We start from the raw sequence: 19,976 nt of genomic DNA, 5'->3' as shown, positions 1-19,976 counted from the left end.
TTCCTTTGTTGCTGCAAACTCAGGTATTTTTCATTTCAGTGCTGTCAGCAAATCAATACAAAAGAGAAAGATGTTGGTTTGAAGGTAGAGAGAAAGAACAACATAGCATCTAAGGACAACTAAGAGCTGCGGGGGTAACAGTTCTACTACTGTGATGTAGTACCGCATAGCAGAATGCAGGCACGTCTGTGCTGTGTGTGTATGCATGTGTGTTGATTGGTGAGGGCTATGATGGTTCGTCCCTATGTGGTAGAAGATTAAGCACATTAGTCTGTCTTGGAGGTGAAACTTTTTGCAACTACTGTACTTTCATTCTCTCTTTTTAGTGTTCTGCTATGATGATGTCATCCAGAAACTCCTTCTCTCCCCCTCTCTCTCATTTTCTCTCCCTTATACTTTTTTCTTTCCTCTCACAGCAAGGCCGTAAATCATGATAATCCATGATCGTGGCCTGGCTTCACCCCTCACTATGTATGGGATCCTCACCCTCTGAATCCTCCCCGGGGCACTGATACCACATAAAAATAGATCCCTATCTCAGAGCCACCACAGACGAGGTCATGTCATATAGAAAATGACTAATTCCAGAGCAAGCCCGACAGGGTAATTTTGCTGATAAAGGGGGAGGAGTGTGCTGGGGGCGCAGAATCGTTAGATATAGAGGGACAGGAAAAAGAAGAGTAGGAGGTGGAGGTAGAAAAGCACGAGAGAATTCTAAGTGGGTCACACTAAGAACCGAAATACAACTAGTTTAAAGGCAATAAATCAACATTACTTATTACGGTGGGCACCATTAACCTCCAACTCAGCAAAGTAGAACTAGCAAGTGCATTTCAGGTCACGGATTTACTTCAAGATAGTGTATGAGGAATCCTACCCTAGAGGGGAGTTTGGAAGTATACTATGATGTCTACTCCTACTTACTACACTCCTACTGTTACTACAACTGTTATCCATATGTCAGCCATATGCATCTGTTCCGCTTAGCCCTTTGGCATTTATGGCAATTCCTGTTGCATCTTTTTTTCTGCTTAGAATTAAATGGGCAGTACTCTCAAAGTGGGACGTAAAGGATCTCCTAGCCTTTGACATTAGTGTAAATACAGATGTAAGGTCCTACAAAGGACTACATTTTGCCAAAATGCAAATTTCTGCCTGCTCATTATTGGGTGTTTGTATTCATTTTGACTACTATTGGAAAAGGTGTCGCTGGTGTGCTTGTGCGGGGACATGAAATTAACTCTCCTTTCATTACCTGTATTAATAAAGGAGCTCTAGAGTCATGCATAGTGGCATATGTGCACACAACCTGCAAAGACTCCACCTTCGCTAACCTCCTAGCCCTGGTGCATCATGTCTGAAAACACTCACCTCTCTGGAACACTCACCTCACCACCCTCACTTCTCTGACTTATCTTATGCTATAAACTGCCCCCAACAGCATTGTCCCAAGTCTCAAATTACCACTGAGCACAAATCATATCAATTACACAAATCCATGAGAAACAGATCATTTCATGTCCACGTGGCCCAACCACCCCACCCCTCTGTCCCAACATCCACCACAAAAAGCTGCTGACTCAGTGTGATTCTGAAACAAAAACAAAAGGAGTTGTAGGAAAAGAAATGCAGTGCGAAATACAATGTGTTCTCTTTTCTCCCTCTCTACTTATAAAACTTGATGCTGTTTGATCCTCCTCTGACTCTACAGCTAAAACGGGAATTAAGCTGACTAAAACACTTAGAACAAATTGCACATCATTTACATTAATCAAGTTAAATGGGGAGAGTAAAATCAGAAGAGTAGGTGTAGTCTAGTAGTCTTTACCTACTACACACACACACACACACACACACACAAAAACTCACACCATATTCCTTCCCCCACCCCTTAACCCCACCCAACAAGCTAAAAATCCCAAATGACACCATGGCTGTGTGAGTGGCACCCCCACAGGGACACGGTGTACAATTCTGTGTTTAATGACCTTCTGTGCCATAACCTCTAACCTCCATGTTTGCCTATCTGCCAGTGAGTTTCATAGGTTTATTTCAGAAAATTACCGTGATTACTGATGATTAGCCATTTGATAAGGTTTTATAATTTGGCCAGAGTGGTAGTGGGGGCCCCATGCTTCACAGGAATTCTGAAGAAGTATTTCTTTGTTTTGTTTTGCTTTTTTCGCCAGTTTATTTCTGGTAGTAAGACAAATACATGGGAAACTGAATTTTACAAATGGCACAATTACTTGTTTGTCAGTTTAAAGACAACACTTAAATCCCAAAGATACTTATCATTTCTTCAAGAAGGTCGTTGAAGTGTCATATGCAACTAGGATGCAAGAGGGCAGCAGGATGTGTTCACACTTCATATCAAAAATAGACTAAAAATGTTTGAAGGGTTGCCATGTTGCTAAGACAAACATTTGCATGGCACTGGGCACAAAAGACAGACATAAGACTGGCATTCTGCATTGTGGGTAATAGAGCCAGGACGTAGACACTATACGTGAAATTCCTTACAGGAGAGTTGTGGATCACAGAACTTTGTCAAGTGCGTCTGTCCAAGCTCTGAGGCGGACACCAAAATACATACAAAACTTACCTTGACTTTGTGCGGGTTCCTCCAGTGCTCTTTAAGTACACTTTCGACTGTCATGTTGCTCGGTAGGATCACCACGTCACTGTTACTCTCTCTGCAACTCAGCTCACACTCCTCACCTGTGTGAATGTGTGAGCAAGACAGCGACGGAAAAATGAGAACAATAAAAGTTTGCACAAACCACACCTAGATCAAAGACATTTCAGATGATATATCCTTACCCCTTTCCCCCTTTCACTTTCAAATGATTATGATATTGTGTGATATTGAAAGTCCTAGCTTACATAAGTGTGGTTCAGACATTTTGTTGACTCTCATTATAGACAAGTTAAAATGACTGTAAACAGTACAAACTGAAAAGGAATGAGTAATGCGTACAATGAAGAATAATAGCACACTTAACATAGCTGATAGTAATACGAACAATGAAAGATGACATCAGCAGTAAGAAAAATGAATTGTTATTATATAACAATAAATTTGCGCATACAGACCTATGCCGTGTCCTCGCTTGCATGAGTACTGTAGGCTATAATGGAGGTTCTGAGGTAAAGAACACTGGCCTTTGCTGTGTGGGCATAGGCGGAACGACCCTGTCCAATTTCCATCCTTCCTACAACGGATCACATTGGATGCTGCACCCTGAAAATAACACATATATTGACAGACAAACAATTATACACACACTGATACACAAACGCTAGCAGGCCAAGGACATTGAGATGGCATCTCGTTGCAAAGGGGGAAATACAATCCAATTTTTATCAGGCACCCAAGCCACAACGCCTGAGAGGCAGAACAGATTAAAAGGTATATACATTTCAAAAGTCTGTGGCAACAGGACTATTCTGGAAATCAATAGCAATCTAATTAGCATGGTGTCAAATTGAGCAGGGCTAAGAGAGACAGGGAGAGACACAGGCATAGAGAGGCAAGCGTTCAGACAGTGCGGGCAGTGTAAGAAGAATCAGCTAAAAGGGGGCCAGGATAGAGAGTTTATTTTGGGTAAAAATTGGTTTTTACTCATTAATTCCTTCATTTAGCATCTCATCATTAGTTATCAGACAGGAGTATGTTTATAATAATGTGTCTGTAGAAATTTTAACCAAACAATGTTTAACAAACATTACTAATACTGCATTGTGTAGGGCCTGGGTGCTAAATATCCAACAATTACAAATTGCTTGTAATTGATTATATTCATTTTGATTATATTTCTCAACAATTTTATGTCATTAAACAATGCTGAGCCTAAAGGTGATAAAAACAGTAAAGATGCAAGGGTAGAGAAAAAGAGAGAATGTCTGTTTTTCATACACGTGAGAAAAAGAAGACAAAAATATAGGTAAAGCAAGAATAGAAAGAGAGAGAAGAGATGGACAGACCTGCTTGCATGGACCGTGCAGCAGCCTCACCGTATGGGCAGAGCCTCCTGTGGCGGTGATAGCGGAATTACCGGCAGGATCAGAGCAGTTGAGTCGGCAGACACTGTCAAAGCGGAAGCCATCGGTACAGTGATAAGAGCCATGGAAGATTGGAGGTGGGGGATCACAAGTCACTGGCTCGCATGCCCCCTCCAGCCAGCTGCCATCCTCCGTGCACTGCCGCTTAAATGCACGCCTAAAGGGAAAGGAGACGATTAATGGAAATGATTTCTGGCCTTATTTTCGAATGGAAACTTTCCGATGAAAGACCAGCTAAATCAAAAACAACTGGGTCTATTTCTTTCTTTACCTCTTAGGTTTGTTGGTAACATGGTAGCCTGGCTTGCACTTGTACTTGCAGAGCGTTCCCACTTTGAGGCCTGTCTCGTTGCAGCGCTTGGTTTGCAGCACAGCATTGGGTACAGGAGGAGGGGCTGGGCAGCGAAGCTCACATAGGGCCTCCGGGAAGGACCACAGGCCGTCCTCCAGGCAGGTAAGAGTGTTGTTTGTGCCTGAGGAGAGAAAGAGAAAAGGATACATGAAAGTAGAAAATTCAGTGTTGGTCAGTAAATTTCAAAAAGGAGATTAAAAGAAGAATAAAATGTGTAGATTGATGAACAGATTATGAAATGTGCAGTTGTTGAAAGAGCAATTAAAAAGAGATTAATGAGGATGTTTAAGTGACTGAAAAGAAAATAATTAAAAAAAACAAAAAAAACTAAATCCCATAATTTTGTATGTCAATCTATATGTTATGGAATTTTATAACGTAGGATCTATTATATCTCTCACGGCAATATTGTTTAAAAAGTTGAAAAAAAATACATGTGTATCAAAGACCATTTATTCCTGAAAAATATATATATTTAATAAGGACCCTAATCTGCATTAAATTTGTAAAACTGAAAGCAAAAACTTAATTTCTTCACCTGTGAGGTTTAAATGTCAAGATATGTCCCCCTCAAAGTGATGAAAATGACAATAAAATTGAATAATTTAGTCTAAACTCGTGAATATATATATATATATATATATATATATATGATATTTAGCAAACCTGAAAAAAGATCTTTTAAGGATGGCCTGAAAATATTTAACTGTGACTGCACGTGCGCAAGCTCCACTATGGATCTCACCTACAAGCTGGGCAGGTTCTCGACACTGAAAGGTGCTCTTCTTGCCGTAGGTAGTGCCCTCTGGGAAGTTGAAACGGGCAGGATGAACATGGTATTTGTCAGGCAGACCACAGTCCACAGGCTCACATGACACCTGCTTGTTCCACTTCCCATTTGCACAGGTTATAGTCACCGAAGAGTCCGACTGGAAAATAAGACATAGATATAAAGTGAGTGACAGATAGAGACAGATGGATTCAGGGTTAGGGTTACTATGAAATTAGCTATATGCGTAAGTATGAGCTGATACAGGCATTCAGTGATGGGACAGATTGATTTCCCACACACATCCTATACATTTTTACCTCACAAAAAATGACTACAGCAATCCTGCAGTCACTCCAAGGCTCTAAACCGCGTGTAACCTAACAAAGTTTGATCAGGCTTATCTTACTGTATGTCAGTAAGCCTCACAAGCTACTCAGCAGCTCAATTCACTGCTGATAGCATTTGTAAGGTCAGGTCATGCCACCCAGACAACTGATATCCAACAAATGCACAATCAGCTCTAACACAAAACAGATTGATTTCGATGGAAGTGTGACGAAGTGTGACAACTTCTGAGAAAAACACACAGAAAGGGAATCTTCTACTACTAAAATACCACCCATTGTGGACGTATCCTATTTCTAAGATTCTGTGAAGTCATGATACTAAGAAAGCAGTTAAATGATAAATTGACATTTTTTGACATATGACTTCTATCCCCAGCAAAAATTATAATCAGGTAATGAAATGCAGTCAGTTTCGGTGTTAGGTGGGAAACAAATAAACTGGAGTAAAAAGGAAATAGGCAGTTGTTGCACAAACATTAAGTTAGCTAATGTCCTTAACTTTGCTGCAATGCTTGCCGATTGACAGCAGTTACCCATGCAGTGGCCTGTAAACAGAAAAAAAACAACTTTTCCAGTGTTTCTTCCTGTGTAAGCTCCTTAAAATAAAGCCAGACTGCCTCACATATTCAAGTCTACAAAGTGTGTCCTGTGCCACTGGGTCCTTCCATGTTATTGGAATGCGAGAGGAAACTGGAGAACCCAGAGGAAATCCACACATGGGGAGAACATGCAAAATCCACAAGAAAGGGACTCAGGCCAGGAGTCAAACCAACAGTGTTAACACCACTATACTATGACAAATGAAGACAAGCTCAAGTCTACATCATGATATAAGACGTAATACAATAGATTAACATCCCTTTCATCCCTATTATGGACCTACGTATCATAGAGAATAGTCCCTGATTAGAAACAGCAGCCATTCAGATTACTGCTGAAGGAGGTATGACCTAGCAAGGCCTGAATGACACAAGCAACGGCCACATGTCTTGCATTAATTGTGTGTGTGTGTGTGTGTGTGTGTGTGTGTGTGTGTGTGTGTGTGTGTGTGTGTGTGTGTGTGTGTGTGTGTGTGTGTGTGTGTGTGTTTGTGAACTCTGTGTTTGTACACCCTGCGCACATATCGATGTGTAACCATTCCTGATCAAGAGTGATGAGAAGATTGTTCAGATAATATAGCATTACGGACACAATATTTGCTGGTATATGAGTTTTTGGAAATAGAAAGGGCAACAAGAATGTCTCCAAAACAATACATTTCAAAATGGCAATCTCTTCTTATTTTTCCACCAGAAAAAAAATCCTGATCTTATGTCTATTTCCTATTAGAAATAGCTCTGATTCCTGTAAATCATCTGGCTTGTGGTATGATATTCGCAAAGATGAGCCCGAAATGGGGAGCCACTGCATCCTCTTCCATTAAATAGCTCCATGTAACACAACGGGAATGCTTAAATTGATAGTGGTGCCAAGAAGTCTCACAACAAAGCTGTGAGAGCGCAATCATTTCACTTTTCCCCTCTTAGAACAAAAAAGGTAAACCTGTGTTTTTACCATTCTACCCCTGTTTTGGTTGACTTTAATTACACACATCCTTTTAGAGAGTGGCCAGATTTTAAGGGCACACAACCTGGACTCAGTTAGCACTACATATCTATTGCTTCATAACTTTCTCTCTCTTCCCATGTATTTCTATCTTTCATCTTGATCTCATTATATGATACTGCATAACAGTATCAGGTTCCCTCAAAATAAATAAGCTCCTTTCATATTTGGATATCCAACAAAGTAACATATGCATCGCATGTGAGTGCCTGCTGAAAAATAACTGGGTGTAGAGTTGAATGAGTCAATCATGAAGAAATGGAATGGAATGGAAGAAATGTGGAAGGATCAATTTAGTGTCGATGTGCCGACTGTCGATATAGTTCAACAATTTGTGTTAAACTGCAGTCGAGTGTATGCACACACAGATACACACAAACTAGAGCCCTACCGATTTATCGGTCAGCCGATTTTAAACGGCCCGTCACAGATTTGTCAGTATCGGCATTTATGTTGTCCGAGTGGGCTTATATGAAAACTTTTTTTTACAGATCATAATGCAGAAAAATATGCTTCGTATCATATAGAAAGGGTGTCATCACATAGTTTGTTCAGCAGAGCATGCTCCGATTCCATTGTTAACGATACTCTCAGCACTGTCTGCAGCACATGTAGCAGTGTACGCATCACAGCTGAGCAGACAGTGGTGCCGAGTCAAGCGGTGTCTTGATGGTAAGTTGCTAACTAGGCAACTGAGATACATTGGTGGAAAGTTAATAAACTAATTTAATAAACAACCCAACATCATTTTCCCTTTGCAATAAAACTCTAACATAACTCTTTCCCTGACAACCGTCATGTCATGTATTGAGGTAGCTAGCCAGCTATAATTTGTCAGTACAGTCAGTAACATAACAGATTGAAAAGTAAGCATCGGAGCATCTCCTCCCATTCATTCTGCAGCTCAGCAGATAACGGTGCAGTGGTGGATTGAGTCTGTTGACTGTTGACTTCTCGCTACGTTGTTACCTAATTACTGGAAAGCAATGCATGACTGTAAGTAAACAACATCCCGATGTCACTCATGCTTATCATACTCATTTGCTACATTAGGTAGCTAGCTACCCATGTACCTACTTTCATAGCTTGTCGGTTTAGTGGGGGCTAATGTGTGAGCACCATAGCTCATTCTGCCTTTATGTTATAACATTAATAGGAGTGCAACTAACGGTAACGTTACATGTATTGACACCAAACTGTTTAGTTCAGGACTCACGGCCTGGTTGACTTTCCAAACCGAACAATTCGAGTCGTTGCCTTTACAAAAGTTAAAATTTTAAAGTCGTTTTCCAACAGATACTTTAAAAGTTTCCCCTGAAAGTTTATGGCAGAGGCACTGTAATATGTGTTATACATGATATGGTATAAAGAAAATATCCCAATATATCGATATCAGAATTTTTTACTCCATAAAATTGGTATCGGCATCGGCCCCAAAAATCCAGTATCGGTTGGGCTCTAACACAAACACAAACACACACACACACACACACACACACACACACACACACACACACACACACACACACACACACACACACACACAAAAACGGACTGACATTTATGTATCTGCCATGAGCTGTTTTAATAAAGCATGTATCCCCAAGTGTGTAGGTGTATTTAGGTCTGTGTGCCTGCATCTCCTATTATGTGTGTAGATGTGTGGGAATTTTCCTTCCTTTAAAAAATTTACAGCTGAGTATTTCTCTTCCAGTAGCCACTTTAACAGCCTTTGGCTACTCTGCCTCAGCTACTCAGCTACTCTGGCTACTCAAGCCAGACAGACTAACAGACAAATGAACAGACAGTCTGTTGCTTCAACTTTGGGGTTGAACTTAGCTCAGATTGGATACAAACATAAAGCACATACAATTGAACACATATAGCACACAGCTTTACATTGATAAAAAAGACTTATTGCAGTAATGCTAAGGAAGTAAGTATAATTTATTATTGTCTAGTCCTTATGGAAAAGCCCTTTCGAGACCATTTCAGAGGAAAAGATTTTGCTTTACTTAGAAGCAGAGAGGTTTTATTTGCCTAGAATATACACAGTTCCACAACTTATTCTGGACAAGAATGTGTTCAAAACACTATAATGCAGCTGGTGTTACTGAGAATCTAACATTGCTCAGAAGCAGACATACTTCTAAGTAGATAACACCCTGGAAGGCTTAGTTGTTTTTTTTTTTTAAATGATAAACACATTTTTTTTTTTTTTTTTGCTTTTGTTTTCGGTGGACAAGTTTAGAGTGTGAATTCAAATTCATGAAAATGTACACACGCTTTCTGTTAGCAGACATGGAATACTAGGATGGACTCTAGGTTTGACCTCTCTTCACTGCAGAGCACCACATTGAAATTTCTATTCACAGGCTCGTACAGTCAGAGAGAATCAAACACTTGAGCTTTCACAAAGTCAGCAACTTGAGGAGCAACAGGATGGCAATGTTAATTGGCTCAGTCTGTGCTTTAAAAACTAGGATCATAATTCAAAGCCTTCATCCTCATTCACCCAGGTTTTGCTTATAGGCTTACAAGGGCGAAGACCAGCACAGGTATTCCCTGCTGTGGCACTGTCGTGTCAGAAAAGATAGAAAAAAGCAGGATGCCCCTCCATAACCCCTCTGCAGAGGGGTGGGGAAGTAAAAGTGGCATTCAAATATAGCCTGATTTGATTTCAAAACTAGCATTTGTGTTGAACAATAAATACTCACGATGTAAGCTATAAAAGCTATAAAAAAAACATCCTTAGGAATTATTTATTAAGAGTTTAAGAGCTTATTTGCGTCATCGGGACTGATCAGAGCTTTATACCTGCCTTATATGCAGAACCGCCAGTGGGACATCTTCACTATTAGCCACTGCCATATGACTCAGAAGGCACATGATGGTCAGCACTTTCATTGGTTGAACCCTGTAGACTTCCCTCTATAATAATATAGACCAGGCACATACAGTAGTGTCCACTATACAACTCCCTGGCTGGGAAGCTGGGGATTTCAGCCAGGAATGTGGTCTTTTAAGTTTATTTAAGTTCATTTAAAATAAATCATTAATTATTATAACCATATTTATATTTGTCTTTTGCATTTGACTCATCCTCAGTAGCTGCAAAGCAGCTCCTCTGGACTAACTCCAGCTCTCAGGCCAGAGCCTTGATGAAGGTCAAAGGAAGGAGTATTTCTGATGCAGTACCCAATATGCATGGCCTTTTGAGTGGGAGGAGCACCCACAGAAAAGCCATGCATGGGCGAGGAGAGAATCCAAATTTCACACAACGGAAGAAAAGAAAAATGGATTCAGTGATCCAAGATGGTGTCCAATCATTCCAGTTGCTGACTGGGCACATACACTGAAAAAGATACACAGTAACCCCCATTTGGGTGTTCATAGAATATGTACATAAAAGTCTTTGTCTGGCTGAGCTGGCTGACTGCCCAGTTGAATAAATATGGTGATAATATGTCGATATAGATATTAATAGCTCTTAAATGTATATTCATAATACCAGGAGTTATTTCTAAATGTGTGACCATTTTCATCATCACGCTGATGATACCTGAAGAGGGTCTTTCAGTCGTTTAAAGAAAATGGATGCCCAGGCAGGTACATTGTGGTGGTTTGGTAGAATACTGTTTCATGGTGGACAGTAGCCAAGCCTATAGAGCCTGTAAAAGGAAAAGCCTATGTGAAATAGAACTGGCCTTTTCAGTGTCAGCACTGAGTGTTTTCTAACCACTCCAGAGAAAGATCTGGAAAACAGACATTGACAAAATAGACATATACAAATCAAGCAAGGGAGGGAGGAAAACAGATTTTTTCTTAAGATAACATTATCTAAGAGGTGGTATTCCCAGAACCACTTTGACATCACTGAAACAAGAATGTAATTGGCTCATGAAACGAGACAAGAATGTGCTTCACGCTGCACTTTCCAACTATAGTGTGGAGGTGTGTGTATCTTTGTAAGCAGTTGTTTGGCTGAAAAAGAAGGACAGAAATAAATCCAGAGAAGTATGCTGAGGGGATAAGGAAAATCTGTTATTTTCAGTTTTAATTTGTTAAATTGTTTTGTTGTTTTTTTTCTTGTTGTGAAACCTCAAAATTCACTTAATTTGTTTATGTGGGTTTTCAACCATCACCCCATTTGAGGAGGAGATGAGAGTAGATTTACAGTAAGAATCTGGCCAGATCGATTTATTACTGACCCTTTGATTCATAAAGCACTTAAAATTTGCCCATTATTTCTTTCAAATCTGTACTGTCCTTTTTGTTCAATTCTTTCCTGCAGTCATACAGTTCAGTTGATCACAGCTATCCTGCTGTCAAAGTCAATTAAACAACATAGTGCTGTGTCCCGCCGGATTCTATATTGGCAACAAAGCCAGCTTGAGAAGCACAGAAACATAAATGTCAAGATAACAACAAAACAATAAACAACAACAAGACAACTAAAGTAAATACTTAATGGTGTCCATGTGTTAATTCACAGTGGGACTGTTTCACACTTCGGAACTTACTGCAGGGTGTGCAAGCTTCGGAACTTACGAAGCTTTTGGGAAGAGACTTCTATTGCCCGTGGAGGGATGTGCAATTGGTGAAAACTTTTTCCAGAGAATCATTTCATTCTTTGGGGTTAAAAGACTTTAGCTGGAATGGATCAACAATCTAGTCTTAGAAGGCACCCCTGCTATGGTAATTACAAACATAATTCAGTCTGCATATTTTGTTTGCATCATCATCTCATTTACCAGTGGTATGTCAGCTGAGCACAATGTTTTTCTTGTCCTTACTGACTTTACGTGGCTGAATTTAACGTGATTTTGGAACTTAGGGAGAAGATTTTGGCAGCTAGATTTCCGTCACTGCTTCTGAATGAATATGTAGTATGTAGTCCATTATTGTAATAATCCCACCGATGAATTTATTATAACATCTGTAAACAGTTTATAATTCCAAAACGTGGGGTAAATAATACCAACAGAGTTACAATTTTTGCAATACAAAATGCTACAATCAAATCCATTTACGAAATGAGTGCTACATGGGCCATTTCACAGAGCAAAGGTCACAGAAAACAAATTTGTTGTCAAAGAAGCCACATCTAAAAACATTCAATATCTTACCATCCAAAAAAGAAAATTACATAGTCTAGATTTTGAAGATACATGATTCTTTGGGGCGTTGTTCATTTAAATTAACTGCAAAATGCTAATCTGACATCATTACAACAACAAAACTGACATGATGTCCATTAGTGGAGTGAATGGATGCAAAAAGTTATTCATAAATAACAGGTCCTCTAAATACCTTTGAACTGTCAGTCATCATTTGTGGCAAACCTTCAAAGTCCAAAAATTTTTTTTTGGCACAGCCCACTTCCTTTTCTATTCTCTCCTGTCCCCCTTCACCCCACTTTCTCTGTACTGTCTTGCCTCTCCTTCTCTGAAAAGCATAATTTATCACTAAATGAACTGACATTGATGAATAGCCTCATAGTGCACTGTCAGTCAAAATCTAATGCAATTAGAAGTCTGTGCAGACTCAATGGAGAACTATTCTGATAGTGTTTGTAGATATAGTCTGTATGGATGTGCATGTACACACAAATATAATGTACTTGTGTGTGCAGACTCATGTAAGTATGAGCATTCAGTGGAAGGCAGAGGGGCAGCTGAATGACTTTGTGGTTGTAGAAACTCTCCAATTACGACAAGTTACAAATCCCCGCTACAGCCATGTGAAAGATGGGAGGAAGAATGCATTGTTGATGTCAGTCTCTCTCTCGCTCTCTCCTTTCTCTCCTCTTCTCTTTTCTTCCTCTCTCCCCTCCTCTCTGTCTCTTGTTGTAAATTTTTTGCCAATTACTCGCACACACCCTCACACACAAACACACATCCGCACATACAGTACAGGCATGTTTTTTCCGGGCTGAAATACACATAAAAACAATATTTACCTTGTTCTCTGAACCTCCTATCTCTCTGAGGGAACATTAATAGATTGTCTTTCAGACTGCTTTACAGAGCCATGGAGAAGGATAAAGTGTTTATATGGCCTTTACAGCAATTTGGCCCCAATCCAAAAGGTTTATGATGCAGTGTCAACTACCCTGTTTGTTTACTTGTTGTGCGCGTGCATCCGTGTGTACACCGTGTCTGTCCATATCTGTGTCCTGTTTACGCAGGAGATTGTCTGTACTTTACTGTATGTGCGTTGGTAGCGACATGGAAGCATTTGTGTGTTGCCGTGCGAGAGCAGTAGCAAATCTCTGCCCTTTAACAGAGACTTCAATGTGTGCAAAATGAGCAGAGATGGAACGAGGGAGGGAGTGGGAGCAGACACTAGGCGATGATGTCATCGTCCCGGTGGAGTAGCAACACAAAGTGACTGTTTGAGGTGACGTGCGGCATGCTCAGCAAGAGACTAAACACTATTATGTCTTTACTTGTACTGAATATGTGTGGTGTGTGCGTGCGTGTTGGTATATGTGTAGCAAGAGGGGGAGACTGGGGCATCTCCCCTCATCAGTGCAGCACGCATCTACCTGGATGATCATGATGTCATTTTCCCAGGATGCTTGCCGTGCCAAGCCTAGTTTTTCCAGGTGACAAAATAAATGCAGAGATAGAGAGGAGAGCAGAGACAATCCGTGTTTGCACCTCTCTCCTATGGCCATTTATGTTCTTGAGTTTGCATCAATGCATGTTCACGTATGCATTCACAGATTCATGTTTGCACGCATCTTCCCATATGCTACAGAAATGCTTTTGCACTTAAGTGTTTGCACATGTACATTTATGCATTCATGTGCCTCTTTATGCACTGAGCTCTTTAACTGCCTGTGTGCATTTAAAAATGTGCGTAGCAGTGTGCTTACCTGGCTCTTGATGATGTCATCATCCTGGTGGACTTGCAGGACGTATCCGGACTTGCAGGAGATGGTGCAGCGGTCCCCATTGTAGAAGTGGCGGGCAGGGCTACTGCACTTGACCTCTGCATTGCGGATTAAGGGTTCCTGGCAGTCAATGGCTTCGCACGAATAATGTACACAACTGTGAGGGAGTGTGTGTGTGTGTGTGTGTGTGTGTGTGTGTGTGTGTGTGTGTGTGTGTGTGTGTGTGTGTGCGCGGGGGGGTGGTTGGAAAAAGAAAGTGAGAAAGGGAGAGAGAGAGAGAGAAAGAAACTAAAAACCACATTTAAAGTTACAACCAACATAAATTTAGTATATAAAATAACACTGCAGACACTCAAACATGGAAGCAGTCGCACATTTGCTCACAAACAGAAAAGCTACGCATTGAGTCAACCACATCCATCCATCAATGACTGTTTAACATATCAAATCAATAAACCACATGGAGAAAAGATTGCCATACTTGCTATGCGCATAAAAAGGGGTGTCTCTGTGCACGAAAGAGTGTAGTTGAGAATAAAGAAGGACAGGATACATTATGTGCAGGCTACAATGGCAGAGTTTGGCGACAGTTCTATGTTGATAGCCAAATGGAGAAGGCATTTAATGTTCTTGGAATGCTTGGATGCCCAAGGCACCTTTTTACTACAGTCCACATTCTACAGTATAGGGTTCCCTTATGAAGCAGACGGAGAAAGAGGGAGAAAGAGAGAGAGAGGGGAAGGTATGGGGACACAGAGAGAGAGAGAGGATGTAAGAAAATATACGTTTGGAGAAACACTGTTAAAGTCACTCCTGCATGAATGGAATCTATTTTACTTTTTTCATCCAATAGTTTTCCTGCTTCTGTTCAAACTTAGTCTTTCACTTTTCTATACCTCATCTCTCAAATTATTTATGATGCAAACCTCTGTACTTATATTATCCCTTATGTCTTTCACTTTTCTACCTCACGGTCCCTTCCACTACACAGTAACACCTAGTATTATAAGAAAGTAAAAGTAAAAACAAATGAGCTCTTAGTAAAATTTTAAGATTATAATTAAAATGCTCATGTTGTCAAGATGCTAAGCTGAGCAGGTGAAGGCCGTTTATAAGGCACGAGAGTAGCAGTCACTTGTGTCTAGGGTTTTTAAGGACAAACTAGGGAAACCTAGAAGCCTCCTCTGTGGACACTTTGGCTTGGAACAAAATCTCTTTGTGGTTTTCTGCTAGTCACTCTGGAATTTCTGACATAAATTACAATTAACTACCTGGAAAACTTTCCTCCTCCACTGCAAATGTGAAGTACAGTATACAGCACAATAGAATAGTATGTATGACAAAAAGAAGAATAGAATAGAAAAAGGAGAACAGAGCAAAAACTAGTGAGAATATCCAATGTACACCAAAAAAAAAAAAAAAAACTCCGACAATTCTTGATGTGGTAAGAGCTGATGAGTATAAAATTTGAGAAAAAACATTTAATTGACAATGGGGAAAAAAACGGGTGTGAAAAACATATAAGCATGGAACATGAGACTGAGTCATGTTAATAGCTCCTGTTGTTAACAACTCAGGGAAAAAGGGATGTGGTGTGTTGTGGAGGCATAAGTATTACGGGAAATGTGCTGAGGAGAATGAGTGAGGGAAAGCGGGAGCAGGAGGCACAGAAAAGGGAGAATTAAGGAGAAGGAGATGGCAAACAGTTAAAGTGAAAGTAAACGATGGGAAGACAGCCCGGGATAACAGATATGATTAAGGGGGAGTTGAGATGGGATGTGATGGGAATATGGACGACGTAAAGACAGAGTGAGGCAAAATAGAGAGGAGAGATAAGACATTTCGAAAGTGGGGTATAGATGACAGAATGCAGATGATGAATTGGAGTTGATTAACAGATCAGTGACACAGAGAGCCAGGATTCTCTTCTGATGCAAGGACTGCCCGGTGATATAATAACTGATCATAATACTATATTATAATATTCAGCTTTTGTAGCGTGTTCAAGTCAACATTTCTGAAGATAAGTGGGTATGCCTGGTTGACTTGTCATCACATAAACATATTAGTTTTCAACAGCCTCTGGATATTAGATAGAGTGGAAGGAAAGTAAGCGAGAACTCTGAGATAAAGCAGCTAGTTTGTGGGTGTGTAGTAACAAACAACTTCCTTACTGATGCAGATACACAATAGTTTTAAATTTGTTTAGGGTGCTCTTGGATGTCTCACTGGCACACAACAAAAGCCACAAACAGCTCTATCTCTCCGCACAGACCTCCCAACCATCCTTTCTTTGTGTATTGTGGTGTTTATCAGAGCATTTCTTGTTGAAAGGGTTGTGGGAGCATCATCAGTATGAATTGTTTCATGCATGACAGTGGTGTGGAAATTGGTAAATTGTTACTCCCTGTGCATATGTGTGGTCTGGTTTAGATATGTTTGTGTCGAGGGACTTGACATCATATGGTTAACAGTTAAAATTAAAAGGTAAAATTGTGAGTTTATAGCTACATAGATGTTAATTCTTTTGGTGACCTTGCCAACAGCTTTTACAAATGTCAAGAAAAAATATTAAGGGCTTTTAACTTAAACTTGATCATCTCTATTTTCTGACTCAGATGCTGGTTTTTAAACTGCTGCATCTTTTTTCATCAAACAAGAAATATTCAAATATAAGATACTGCTAAACATTTGGCATCATCTTTGATCCCTGATTGACAGGTCATTTATTTAATCAACTGGTTAGAGTAGAGAAAATGGCAACTTACAACCTGAGTGTAGCATCGAACAATGCAAAAACTGTTACACGGAAACATGTCAATTCTTGCAGCAGATTTTAATGAAAAAGGATATTTTTACTCAGTGTGCACCTCAGCCAATACAAAACATGGTAAACAAGATTTACTGTTGGAGGCGGCATGGCAGCTCTATTGATGAAAATTTGTGGACCTCAGCAAGAGGTCCAAATTGATTGTAAATTTCCAGTGTTATTATATTTGTTACCTAGAAAGTTTTACTGCTATAGCTGCATATTCGGGCAGATGTCTAACATTAAATAGGTGTCGACACCATTAAATAATGCAAGTCTCCCTCTCTCTTGCTCAAATACACACATAGGAACATAGCTCTTAGCATGTCTTGTCTCTTCTCCTTTTGTGTGAAAGGTATCTTTGACTTGCATCTTGAGTGTATGTGTAGTCTGTCCTCTTTGATGGTGGGAGAGAAGCCATTTTGTGGTTCAGGTCTTACCAGTTTACTCTTTCAATAATTTTTAAGCATAATTAGTGAAAGAGTATGAATTATGTTTTTGTCGTTCTATTGTCTGCTCTGCATATACAGTACTTTTTGTATGTCTGTCCATCCTGTTGTTCTTCTTTTTTGTCCCTCTGAGACAAATTTGTAATCTTGGGCTATATAGATATATACAGTATATAAAACTTGACTTGCAGAGTACGTCACATGTGTACATACTGTATATGGGAACTTGGAAAAAACATAATTCAAAATCAAGTTTCCATTATCTTTAAGGCAACTTATAGTACAAGATAGGTTTAATATACGTGGCTCTATGTGTGTGTGTCAGCATGGCTGTGTAGATGCATATAATCTTATGATTTCATATGAATGTTTCTGGTTGTGATGTGTGCGTAAGCCTCATGTGCAACAGTGTTCCACTTCCATATTTCTCTGACTCACCTCTGGCCTGTGGGGTTGTAGATCTCATTGCTCTGGCAACCACTTATCGTGATGGGGTCAAAGGACTGGAAGGAGCGCAGACCCACACCCGAGATGGCCACAAGGCGAGAGGCAAACATTACCAGGATAGCCTTGGTGTGGTAGAAGGCCACTGATAGGTCATGGTTCACTGGGATGACCAACGGGTTTGTGCGGCAGCTGAGACGCCACTCACCTGTGGAGAGGATCAGAGTGGCAAATGTTAATCAAACCAAAAAGATGAATAAGGACAGAACTGAAGGTTTGAAAGAGCGGAGTAAATAGCATGTTGGTGTACTTAAGGGGGTCACTTATTTTGCATCATGTCTGCTCAGCTAGTTAGTTAGATCAATTATCTTTGAGCTCAGCTTTCCACACATATTTATCATATTGAGCAATCTGACACCAAAGCAGAATTAAGAGGGTTGCAATTTAAAGGTGCGTAAGACAGTTCTCACCTAGACTGTGGATGCCCTCCTTGGTGTCCACTAGCTGAACAGTGATGTTACACTGAGTCTGGTCAATGTAGCCAGTCCCATCAGCAGCCAGGTGTATAATCACTGCTGCTGCCACCATGGGATGAGAAAAGTGGGCCTGAATGAAGGAAAAGTATCAGGTTAAGTACAAATTTTCAGTAACTAGAGCCCCTTGAATTTCCTTAATGCTGCCTGCAGATAGTCTTATTTTTATTTAAATGCTATCAGTAGTTGGATGTGTTGCCTGTTTTTTATCTAATTTGAATGATTTTTCATGCATCCTGTGTGCTATCCTTTGTGTTTTTTAAGTTGCAGGGTGCTGCACTCTCTCAGGCACCATAATGACAGCACGATGTAAAAATGCACTGCATTGGGTCCTAGTATAGAATGTATAAAATCCACAACCCAAGGTAGAATGGCATTGCCTTGTTCATCATCTTCTTATATTGGCACACCTTCCATATTTTTGTCTTTGGCAGTCTTTTAAATACAAATAACCAAGAATTTCCAGTGAAATCAGGCTTCCGATAGAATGAATATTTGTAACCAGGAAATTAGAGGATCCTTAATCATGCAAACCACTTCACAAAGCAATAAAACTCCAGATTAATACGGCATTTTTTTTAACTGGTACTGTAAAATAAAACCAATGACCATAGGTTAATTAGCTATAGAAACAATGGCTTACATCAAGGCAAAACCTTTACAAGAGTATAACCAATATTTTCTTAGTGTCATCTTTTTGTCTTCAGAAGACCAAAACAGACAGCAAGGGTGTTAAGACTCCGAGCAAGCATAAAACATATGTTTCAAGCTTGTTATGCCTGGAACCATGAGGATCTACAGCTGGTCTGTATTTAGAAGACGAGTAAAAAGAACTAAATACATACAACGTCTCTCATTGCACGGTGTGTATTCGAATACATTTTACTTCACCCTCTCAAGTTGCATCAAAATGAGGTGACAGTATAGCAGTTTGACATTAACTAGGTAACTGAGTGCATTTTCTTCAAATGCCACAGCACTGTACCAAAATGCATCATTCTTTTTAGATGTCACCTGAGCCATATTTGATGGATATAGGTCTTACCTTGAGCCAATAGCTACGATATCCCCAGGCTGACTCGTGGGCCTCACGACAGGGGAACCAAGCATACTGGGACACTCCATCTGATAGATCAAACACCTTGGACTGACATGTCTAGGGAAATATAATAGGAAAGAAAAAATTTACTTTTCATTTTATAGATCGATTCCATTATGTTAGACGTGTAAAGAAGTATAAATAAATGCACAGTATGTGGTATATAGAAAGCAATGGATTATGCAAACAATGATGTTGTAAGTAATCTTACAGAAATATTTCACTTCCATCTAATTAAGCCAGAGTCTCTATCAGCCGCTCCTGTTGTCAGGTATCATTGCTGAAGAGCCTGCACCTTTCCCAACTTATCTCTCATCACAATAGACCTCAAAGTTAGAAAAAGGTGCAGAGTAGTAAATTCAGGGGACAACATGCTAAAATTCTGTTAAAATTAGCAATAGCTGAGTAGCTACCCGGTATGTATCTTACACATAGAACTTATCTGTGAAAAAGCTTACATTTGGTTACAGTCTTGGCCTTTTGACAATGGTGTGACCCCTGGATTTCCATGACTGTCAACTGTTTGTCAGCTGTTTGGGCTGACGTGCAGCTAACGTGCATTCTGTGCAGCACTGTTTGTTTGTGTTCTGTCAACAAACC

At 40.0% G+C, this 19,976-nt stretch overlaps 1 protein-coding gene across 1 annotated transcript in view; it reads right to left on the bottom strand.

The window, feature by feature from the left end:
• pappaa (pregnancy-associated plasma protein A, pappalysin 1a) overlaps positions 1 to 19,976 on the bottom strand; it is an 87,394-nt gene that overhangs the window by 15,651 nt on the left and 51,767 nt on the right. Inside the window, exons 11-19 of the mRNA XM_040156621.1 lie at positions 19,323 to 19,433; positions 18,215 to 18,350; positions 17,739 to 17,952; positions 14,025 to 14,199; positions 5,163 to 5,346; positions 4,337 to 4,538; positions 3,988 to 4,222; positions 3,097 to 3,244; positions 2,606 to 2,721 (exon numbers count right to left, since the gene is read on the bottom strand). Coding sequence (XP_040012555.1) covers positions 2,606 to 2,721; positions 3,097 to 3,244; positions 3,988 to 4,222; positions 4,337 to 4,538; positions 5,163 to 5,346; positions 14,025 to 14,199; positions 17,739 to 17,952; positions 18,215 to 18,350; positions 19,323 to 19,433 — 1,521 coding nt within the window. The remainder of the gene's footprint in view (positions 1 to 2,605; positions 2,722 to 3,096; positions 3,245 to 3,987; positions 4,223 to 4,336; positions 4,539 to 5,162; positions 5,347 to 14,024; positions 14,200 to 17,738; positions 17,953 to 18,214; positions 18,351 to 19,322; positions 19,434 to 19,976) is intronic.

Source organism: Xiphias gladius, chromosome 20, assembly GCF_016859285.1.
Source record: "Xiphias gladius isolate SHS-SW01 ecotype Sanya breed wild chromosome 20, ASM1685928v1, whole genome shotgun sequence".
In the NCBI taxonomy this organism is placed as follows: domain Eukaryota; kingdom Metazoa; phylum Chordata; class Actinopteri; order Istiophoriformes; family Xiphiidae; genus Xiphias; species Xiphias gladius.
Note: the sequence above shows the minus strand (reverse complement) of the source record. Positions and strands in the feature narration are given on the sequence as shown.